Source organism: Silurus meridionalis, chromosome 16, assembly GCF_014805685.1.
Source record: "Silurus meridionalis isolate SWU-2019-XX chromosome 16, ASM1480568v1, whole genome shotgun sequence".
NCBI classification, from domain to species: domain Eukaryota; kingdom Metazoa; phylum Chordata; class Actinopteri; order Siluriformes; family Siluridae; genus Silurus; species Silurus meridionalis.
The window spans coordinates 16,531,954-16,541,953 of record NC_060899.1 but is presented as its reverse complement, the minus strand read 5'-3'; the positions used below and the strand labels follow the sequence as shown (position 1 = coordinate 16,541,953).

The 10,000-nt window shown below is 44.2% G+C and overlaps 1 protein-coding gene and 1 long non-coding RNA gene across 5 annotated transcripts in view; one reads left to right on the top strand and one right to left on the bottom strand.

The window, feature by feature from the left end:
- Positions 1-987, top strand: part of LOC124399341 — a 3,286-nt gene extending 2,299 nt beyond the window's left edge. For both annotated transcript variants that reach the window (XR_006928204.1, XR_006928205.1), the window contains one exon: positions 1-987. This exon is cut by the window's left edge and continues 268 nt beyond it. This is a non-coding gene — a long non-coding RNA (uncharacterized LOC124399341).
- A 50-nt stretch (positions 988-1,037) lies between these two features.
- tfr2 (transferrin receptor 2) lies at positions 1,038-9,930 on the bottom strand. 3 transcript variants are annotated; one of them, XM_046870212.1, is made up of 19 exons: positions 9,895-9,930; positions 9,351-9,423; positions 7,695-7,753; positions 7,166-7,376; positions 6,884-7,070; positions 6,644-6,784; positions 6,454-6,562; positions 6,104-6,346; positions 5,845-5,984; positions 5,547-5,728; positions 5,078-5,197; positions 4,892-4,974; positions 4,709-4,772; positions 4,493-4,560; positions 4,238-4,308; positions 3,974-4,058; positions 3,567-3,794; positions 1,778-1,918; positions 1,038-1,689 (listed from the first exon to the last, which is right to left on the bottom strand). In XM_046870212.1, the coding sequence occupies exons 3-19, from the start codon at positions 7,725-7,727 to the stop codon at positions 1,447-1,449; spliced, it is 2,349 nt and encodes a 782-aa protein (XP_046726168.1). In that variant the 5' UTR covers positions 7,728-7,753; positions 9,351-9,423; positions 9,895-9,930; the 3' UTR covers positions 1,038-1,446. The 3 variants fall into 3 exon arrangements, with proteins under 3 accessions (XP_046726168.1, XP_046726171.1, XP_046726170.1); XM_046870215.1 differs by having other exon boundaries at positions 3,567-3,761; XM_046870214.1 differs by lacking the exon at positions 9,895-9,930 and adding an exon at positions 9,682-9,700.
- Between the last annotated feature and the right edge of the window lie 70 nt (positions 9,931-10,000).

Sequence of the window (10,000 nt, the reverse complement as noted above, 5' to 3'; positions counted from 1 at the left end):
ATAAAAACAGGTCATTATAAACCTGTCAATCATCTTACAGCTGGCAGTTATACAGAAACACACACAAAAACACACACATGGGTACAATAAGAAAATTCTTGCTACATACACACGTTTTGATAAGATAAACATCTGATCTCATCTCAGGTGCTCACAAGGTTTTATACAAACATCTAGATGAAATGTGATACAATAAAGCACTTCTTTGTTTCTGAAAGTAAAATAATTTATTGGAGTTCGTCTCACCAGGCTTCTGTCGTCATCCCATCATCAATACAATCACAAACTCAGAGCATGAACTCCATGAGATCCACAACACCACACCACACATCATCTCTCTGAGGGAGAGACACAGCGGTTCAGCACTCTTGACATTACTGCTACAGAGGAAGTGATGTCACACAGGACCCAGACGCGACTCGATTCTCCTTCATTACTGGTACAACGGAACCCAGTGATGTCACCAGTGAATAGCAGATGCTGCTTTCTGATTGGACGACAGTATGACTGTCATAATTATGATGGACACTGCCCTCGATAATCACTGCTTCAATTAACCATGTTATCACTCAGTAATAAAAATTAATTACAGCGTAATCATCACTGTCTATCAGTCACCAACTAACAAGAGAGGAACACATACGAGGTGGGAACAAAAAGTTTCGAGACTAATTTTGAAACTCGCTAACAGATGAACAGAGAGAACCGACCTTCATAAATCAGTGTGCCAAAATCACCAATCTCCTCCTCACACGTGAGTTTCTTGCCGGAAACAACATGCTCCCACCCTACTCATCAGATGTAGCTCCTGCAGACTTTGCCTTCTTTCCAAAGGTGAAGATCCAGTTCTGTTCCAGAATAAAACTGTGAGAACTGTATTACTGTTCAGGGGAACTATCCTAAAGGTGATCGTGTAGAAACTTAGATAAATAAAAAGTATTTAAGATAAAACTTTTTTGTAAACAGAGCGTGTTCAAACTTTTTGATACCACCTTGTATACACACACACACACACACACACACACACACACACACACACACACACACACACACACACACACACACTCAATTCTTTAGAACATGTTAATCATTAAGGGTGAAACTAAACTAGCTAATTCTAGTTATGATGGCATCAGAATAAACTCTAGTTCTAGGAACCAAAGGTTCTTCACGGTTCCACATGTTCTAGAGTCAATTTTTTAATTGTCTAGAAAAATCCTCAAGTTTCCATAATTGAATCTGTGGAGAAATTTCCAGAACCAAATCTTTAATGATTCTAGAACAGCGTAGTGAGTCTTGGAGCTATACTGGTTCTCCTGGCTCTATATAATGAGTTTTAAATGGTGTCTAAATGTTCTTAACTAATTCGATGTAAAGGGATTTTGCAGGTTCTTGGCTTGAGGACAGTCCAGGGGAGTTCTAACAGGTTGGATGGGGGTTACGGTTCTAAAAGGGGTTGTCGATGTTCCAGACGTCGCCGCTCAGCGCGTTGGCCGCTCCCTGCAGCGTCCAGGTGAAGAGCGCGAGCTGGCGGCGAAAGCGTGCCTCGTTGAACAGGTGAGGATGAGAGCGCAGCTGGGAGAGATGCTCAGTCAGAGCGCTCAAAGTGTGTTCTCCACGCCCATGCAGCACGTGACGGAACGGAGTCTCCACCACCGACACGTACTGGGACAGGAAGTAGTACTCCACCTTCACACACAGATAAACAAACTGGGTGTGTAAATTGACTGGTGTGTGTGTGTGTGTGTGTGTGTGTGTGTGTGTGTGTGTGTTTTACCCTCATTAGGCGTGTGTTATAGAGTCGTGTCATCCTCTCGTCCTGTATATCTGTGTTCTTTATGGCTTCCTGCAGTGTTTTAGCCGCTCGACTGTAATCTCCCCTCGCACTGTACACCCACTGAGGGGACAGACCCCGTGCCTGACACACACACACACACACACACACACACACACACACACACACACACACACACACACACACACACAAACAGTAATTTACAGTATTACCATCAGGGTTTCCACTCCTTTGGATGAACACCAGATTCAAGGACTTTTAAGGACTTTTTGAAGCACCATTTATTTTATATAAAATTCACACACACACACACACACACACACACACTCAGGCATTACATTATGACCACCTGCCTATTGTATTAGGTCCCCTTTTTTTTTGTTGCCTCGATCATACCAGCATGAACTTCTTCAGCAGAGCTCATCTGCTGGATCGGAACACACGGACCAGCCTTCGCTCAATGAGCATCAATGTGCATCAATGATCCTCGGTCGCCCTCGACCCTGTCGCCGGTTCACCACTGTTCCTTTCTTGGAGCACTTTTGATAGGTACTGACCACTGAAGACTAGAAACAGCCCACAAAACCCCCGACAGGGTCAGATGCTCTGACCCTGTCTTCTAGACATCACTATTCGTCAAACTCGCCCAAATACTTACGCTCACCCATTTTTCCTGCTTTTAACATCAACTTTGAGGACAAAATGTTCACCTGCTGTGTAATAAATAAATCCACCCACTAACAGGCACTGTGCCAGTGGTGAGCGAGTGAAGATCAGAGCCAGACGGAACGAGCGGAAAGAAACACCTGCAGATGATGAGATTTATCAGTGCGCTTTGTTTCAGTCCGGCGACACCAATTAAGAGTAGAGAAACACCAGCCTCAGAGAGAGAGAGATACCAGGCAGAGAGACGGGCGAAAGGGTCACTGTATTATGTTTTAAATGTAAAGGTATAATGAATTTAGACAGTTTTGAGCAGATGTGTTTAAAGGAACTTAATTAAATCTGTTGAACGTAATGGAGTTCACTGGTAACATTCAAGTGCAAAGGACCTAGATTTGTTTTCAAGTAGTTTCCAGGCCTTAAATCCACGTGTCTGAAATTTCATATTCATGTGTGTGTGTGTGTGTGTGTGTGTGTGTGTGTGTGTGTGTGTGTATATGTGTATATGTGTGTGTATGTGGTGTGTGTGTGTGTGTGTGTGTCTGTGTGTGTATATGGTGTGTGTGTGTTTGTGTGTGTGTGTGAGTATGTGTATATGTGTACATGTGTGTGTATGTGGTGTGTATGTGGTGTGTGTGTGTGTGTGTGTGTGTGTGTGTGTATGTGTATGTGTGTATGTGGTGTGTATGTGGTGTGTGTGTGTGTCTGTGTGTGTGTATATGGTGTGTGTGTGTTTGTGTGTGTGTGTGAGTATGTGTATATGTACATGTGTGTGTATGTGGTGTGTATGTGGTGTGTGTGTGTGTGTGTGTGTGTGTGTGTGTGTATGTATGTGTGTGTGTGTGTGTGTGTGTGTGTGTGTGTGTGTGTGTGTGTGTGTATGTATGTGTGTGTGTATGTATGTGTGTGTGTGTGTGTGTGTGTATGTGTATGTGTGTGTGTGTTAGTATGTGTGAGTATGTGTGTGTGTGTGTGTGTGTGTGTGTGTGTGTGTGTGTGTGTGTATGTGTATGTGTGTGCGTGTGTGTGTTAGTATGTGTGAGTATGTGTGTGTGTGTGTGTGTGTGTGTGTGTGTGTGTGTGTGTGTGTGTGTGAGAGAAAGTGTACCTGGAGCTCTGCAGACAGTTTTGTGAGTAGGACGCTGAGTTTGAGAGCGGTTGTGCTGTAGTGTGTGATGTCCAGAGCGATGATGTGATCATGAGCGAGTCTCAGCACCATCAGTCCCACCAGTTCAGCCACAGTGCGGCCCACCACACACACACGGCCCTGCAGACGCTCCTGCAGGTGCAACACACTGTCCATCTGCGTGTTCACAAACGGGTACACGTGACCCTCCTGACATACACACAACATACACACACACATATTGCACATTACACATCAGGATATATATATATATATATATATATATATATATATATATATACATAAAAATACTAGCAGTCTAAAAGATATGTTCACATATAAGATCACAATGTGTGTGTGTGTGTGTGTGTGTGTGTGTGTATAAAGACCTCATGAAAGCGCAGCTCCATGGCAGGAACACCACCGAATGCTGTGAAACTATACGCCCCGCTGTTCAGATACAAAGGCTTTACTCTGCAGCACACACACAAACACACACACACACACACACACACACACACACACACACACACACACAGATATTATATCAATTGCCCCAGAATACATTTTTCATTCAGTGTTGTTTATATTTTTAATGGACTTGTTTATGGCTTGTAAATTCTGAGGAGACTCAGGAGGAGCTTTATGCTGACCTGCTCCTCCATCCACCCTGACCTTCAGCCACCGACATGATGGACTGACCCACGTGCTTCGGGTGTTCAACCTGCACACAAATCATAATGATGTTGATGATGATGAAGATGACAATGATAATCCCTTGTTCTACTCACACACACACACACACACACACACACACACACACACACACACGCACACATATATACACACACACATATATATACACACACACATACACACACATACACACAAGAGAGTAAGACACAAACTTGTTTCATGGCTCCTTCGATGAGGTCGGCAAGCAAAGGGCTCATATACACAGAGAAAGTATCATCACCTGTGTGCACGCACACACACACACACACACACACACACACACACACACACACAAACACACACAAACACACACACACACACACATGATCAATGCATAATGGAGATGAGATATGTGGTGAGAGAAGCTGATTGGTCAGATGAGTGATTACCCATGACTGCCTGGTCCAGACTGAAGTAGGCGACGGCCTTCAGGTGTAACATGGACAGGTAACCCTGAGAGTGATCATTAATATAAAAGTGTTACACAGCGTCCAGTGTGCTCCATCACACACACAACGCACCACCACCTCACACTCCTCACACACTCCTCACCTCCACCACACACTCCTCACCTCCAGCCACTCTGTAGCACCAACGTTCCCGAACTCTCCGGCATCCCAGCTGACGAAAAGCAAACTGCGTCTGGGAGAAAATCCTGCAGAGAGAAACCGAGAGAGAAAGATCTGAGTGTAACTGTATGGAATAGTTTTGTTCCTCCGTGTGTGTGTGTGTGTGTGTGTGTGTGTGTGTGTGTGTACCATTCTGCACCATGGTACTGAAAGTTCGCGCAAGTTCCAGCAGAATTGCAGTTCCTACACCGGACTTGACAGCTCCTGGACCCCATGAGTCCCTCTGAGCCCCCATTATTATATACTGATCTACAGAGAGAGAGGAAAGAGAAAGAGAGAGAGAGAGAGAGAGAGAGAGAGAGAGAGAGAGAGAGAACAGACAAAAAATTTGCAGCAGCTGAACTCAACTTGATTTGACACAAGCACAATGGGAGTGGCCTAATATTCCAATAAGCACATTTGATTAACAGCTCACTTTTCTTTTACTCACTAGGTTAGCCACGCCCACTTTACTATACTATACCAATTCTGTCTGTTTTTGTGGAATAAAAGATTAATTCGGTATCATTATCAACAACACACGCGCACATGCGCGCACACACACACACACACACACACACACACACACACACACACACACACACACACACACACTTACCAGGCTCAACTTTGCCCTCGATGGAGGCAAAAATATTGTTCAGCAGGATGGAGTTCATTGTGTTATAGACGGCCATCTTTACCTTCCGGCCGTCTGAGGCTGAAAACTCTGGACCCAGAACACAGCGGACGTATGGGAGACGCCCACTCCACCCCCGCGGACACGCCACGCCCGACAGCTGACTGGACGCAGATTGGAGTGGGGCGGGGCATGATAGAGAGAGACATACCGCATGTGAGAGGAAAAATCACTGCATCACTTCTGCTGAGTAAATAATTGACCTGGTGGGCGGAGCTACCTGAGTAGTTTGGAAGCCACGTTGGCACTGATTGGCTGAGCCAAGATGATTGGCAGCCCTGAGGACTGAGTGGGTGGGAACTGGGTGTGATTAAAAGAGGGAAAACCAGGAGTAAAGGGATCGCCTGATCCCAGGTGCACCTACACACACATCAGGAACTAATTAGTAATAAACACGATTATAAAAAACATTAATCTGTTGCTATGAAAAACAGGTTTTAATTCACTATTTCCTTTCTTTCTTTTTCCTTTCTACGTACATGTTCGGAGATAGCGGCGTTGCTATGGAGTCCAAGTCGCCGTGGATCCTGAGGGATGTCGGCAGGGTCTGGGTAAATAAGGATGCCCACATGACCTGCCTCCTGCGCATGCCAAACCTTCTCAGCGAAGCTCATGCCACCGCCGACCCTCGCTACAGCAATGGAGCCATTCAGAGCCACGCCCATCTCCTTCAGCTGATTAAAGTCCTCTTGACGGGCGTAATTTACATAAACCACACCTCCCTACAGACACACACACAAACACATTACAGACATAATAATAATAATAATAATAATATCCAATACATGCATTATACACTGTTGCCGTTGCCATGGTGATGACTGTATACCGTAGCTGTTCCTGTAGCACTGTACGCGCAGTAATCAGCACGGTCTAACAGAATCTCCTCAAGCTCCACCCCCTCAGCATCAACCAACCACAGTGCGTTCCTCTGAGTCCTGAGACACACATACCCAATTTTACACACATATACACACACACCCACACACACACCCACACACACACCTACACACACACACCTGGAAGGAAACTGCAATGTGGCGTAGTGGGAGTCAGTCCACGTGTGGTCCATGTGGAGGTTCTGGAAACTCTGCAGTATCTCCATGGCTAAAGCATGTCCCTCTGAGGAGCCTGCAGGATGAGCCGTCTTGCTCACTCCCCTGATCACAAACATCAAAGTGGTTCTAGAGGTTCCGCTCTCAGCGTCTCACTCTCAAACAGTCACTATGTAGAGTGTGGAGTGTAAACGGCGCTCTGACCTGACAGTGTCCTCGATCTTCTCTTCCTGCAGGTATTTCTTCAGCATGTCTCTCAGCTCCCCCAGGTACATCGCCCCCGTCATTGGAGAATGGTCTGACCCAGCCGTGTCATCGACTAACACCAGCTCCCCCTCATCCACACAGAGAGGGCACATTCTCCGAGACGACACATACCCCAGAAGAAACGCTGTGGAACCCAGGACATACACACCCACGCTATGCTGAACTCTGCGAGAGTGTGTGTATGTATGTGTGTGTGTGTGTGTGTGTGTGTGTGTGTACCTGTAGTAAAAATTAGCAGTCCCGTTAGTGCCAGATAAACAATAGCTTTCCTCTGTCTGAGCCTCTGCTGTAGCATCAAAGCCGCAACATCATTATTAAGCTCCACCTCTGAGCCGGCCTCCGATTCTGACTGGACGAGCTTCAGCTCGACTTGTGATAAAGAGCCCCTGACCTCGCCCACTTCTTCTACCTGGACCCTGCCTTGTGAGGACTAAATGAGATACAGTGAGCACAACACACACACACACACACACACACATACACACTTTCACTAACACACTCGTGTGTGTGTGTGTGTGTGTGTGTGTGTGTGTGTGTGTGTGTGTGTGTTTGTGTGTGTTTGTGTGTTACTGATAGTGTAAAGTCAAGTCAAGTCAGGTTTATTTGTATAGCGCTTTTCACAACAGACATTGTCTCAAAGCAGCTTTACAGAAATCAACAGTTAAGGTGAATGGTGTGAATTTTTAAAGTCTGTGTGTACGCATGCACGTGTGTGTGTGTGTGTGTGTGTGTGTATGTGAATTCTCACCACAGCTAGCAATCTTTGCACAGGACCAGCCATTAATCAACCTCCTCTACAACCTACACACACACACACACACACACACACACACACACACACACACACAGTAAATGAAGACACATCAAAGTAAAAAGGTCAGATCACAGGTTCTTTAGGCCTCATAAACACCATCACTCCACTGTGGGTGTGTCCCAAACAACACACCCAGATCAACAAAATTCCCAGAATGCACTGCAGCAGATTGTTAGGATTCTGATGCAATAGCATCCATGCAGAGAGTGAGACAGATGAGGACATCATGAACGAGTCTTACACACTCCTGTCCCTATCCTTCTGTCTCTATCTGTCACTTCCAGGAGACACAGGAAAGGGGAGAGGGGGAGATAAGAGAGAGACAAACTGCCGCACCCTCTCGCTCCCTCGCTCTCTCTCTCTTTCTCACACACACACACAAACCCACACACACACACACCCACACACACCATGGGTCGCTGTGGTGTTCACACAACATTACACACATGAAGTTAAATGTTGCTGAGTAAATCAGGAACATGATGGATTTGGACAATAGTTAATCTCAGCAGTCTGTTACAAAGGGTTCAGGACATTTCAGCACCTATCACTGAACAGCACCTCAACAATGATGGAACTATAATGAATGGATATTTGGTGTTGATGATGAGGATGAGGATGAGGTTGAGGTTTTCTTTTAAGTCTTATTCCTCTCAAGGTTTCTTCCTCAAATTTTCAGGACGTTTTTCCTTTACCACAGTCACCACTGGCTTAATCATCGGGTATAAACTTATAATTATGATTAACACTAAACTTATACACCCTTTAATACAACTTTATAACTTATTTATCTCTGTAAAGATGCTTTGAGACAATGTCCAATCTTAAATATGTGCTACAAATGAAATGAATGAAATTAAAATAAAATCACTGTGGTAACTGTGCCATTGTGTGTGACATAAATATTGGCACCCTTCATAAAAAGGAGCAGAAATTGTGCTAGAAAATCTAAAATACACAACACTATTTACACTCGTCCACTCCAACACCGATCCCTTTCACCTACATAGTGAGATTATTTTACTTTATTGGCACCGTGTAATTACTTACACATTTTTATTGTAAAGAATGGCAACAAACACTTTCGGTGATCGACTTGCTGGCAATCTAGAATGTTATGCTTAACACATCATCAATCTCTGACTCTCTCTCTCTCACTCACACACACACTCACACACACACACACACACACACACAGGCCAAGGCCACAGATCACAAAATCATTTCCAGCAAACACACACATCAGATACCAGATACTCACTCCAAAGGACACAAAACACACAAGCCACATACAAGCTGTAGAAAGGAGTTAGAACATCTTTAATTTGGATTATGTGTGTGTGCGTCACTACCGATAGGTAGTGACTCACTGGACTGTGAGTTTTCAGGTAGATGTATGTATGTGTGTGTGTGTGTGTGTGTGTGTGTGTGTGTGTGTGTGAATCATCTTCTGAACATGTTTGCTCTTGTCATGGCTTTAAACTTTAAAATGAGTGTGTATTGAGTAATGAGTTCCTCTCTCTTCACAGGTAACATACATGTTTATATTATATTAAAAGCGTATATCAGGATCTAAAGAATAGTACTCACCTGTCTAATAATGCGTGTATGTACAATCTTCACCTTTAAACCTTCATCTACTGGTGTTGGTGACATCCAACTCCTGAACAAGGTACAAAAAATTAAGTAAGTGACTAAAAACTCAGGGAGTTAAAACCTTTTTTCACCCTTTTCACAGTGAGATTAATCTGAGAGCTGCATCTGTACATTTGATGTGTGTACTGTAGCTGCAGTTACAGTTAAACACGTAGCACGTCAAAAATGTGTGTAAACCAGGAACCTGCTTTAGATTTTTCATTTCCAAGTAAAAAAAATCAGTAATGAACTCAGAGCAAGTCAACCAATCATGAGGCACACTGACCTTTTACCCAAACGTGCACACATACGCACACACACACACACACACAAACACAATTATTGTGACATACTGGCAATGAAATGAAATAGAACACACACACACACACACACACACACACACAATTACTAAAATTAGATTTCTCTTCAATGATTAAAACAATCAAAATAGTAAAATAGTAATATACTATTAAATAATATACTATAGCAAGATACTCACGCTCTCTAACAGCAGTGTGTGTGTGTGTGTGTGTGTGTCCTAACTGACTGCCTTTAACACCCCCACACACACACACACATGGCCACGCTACAGGAGCAGTCAGGGG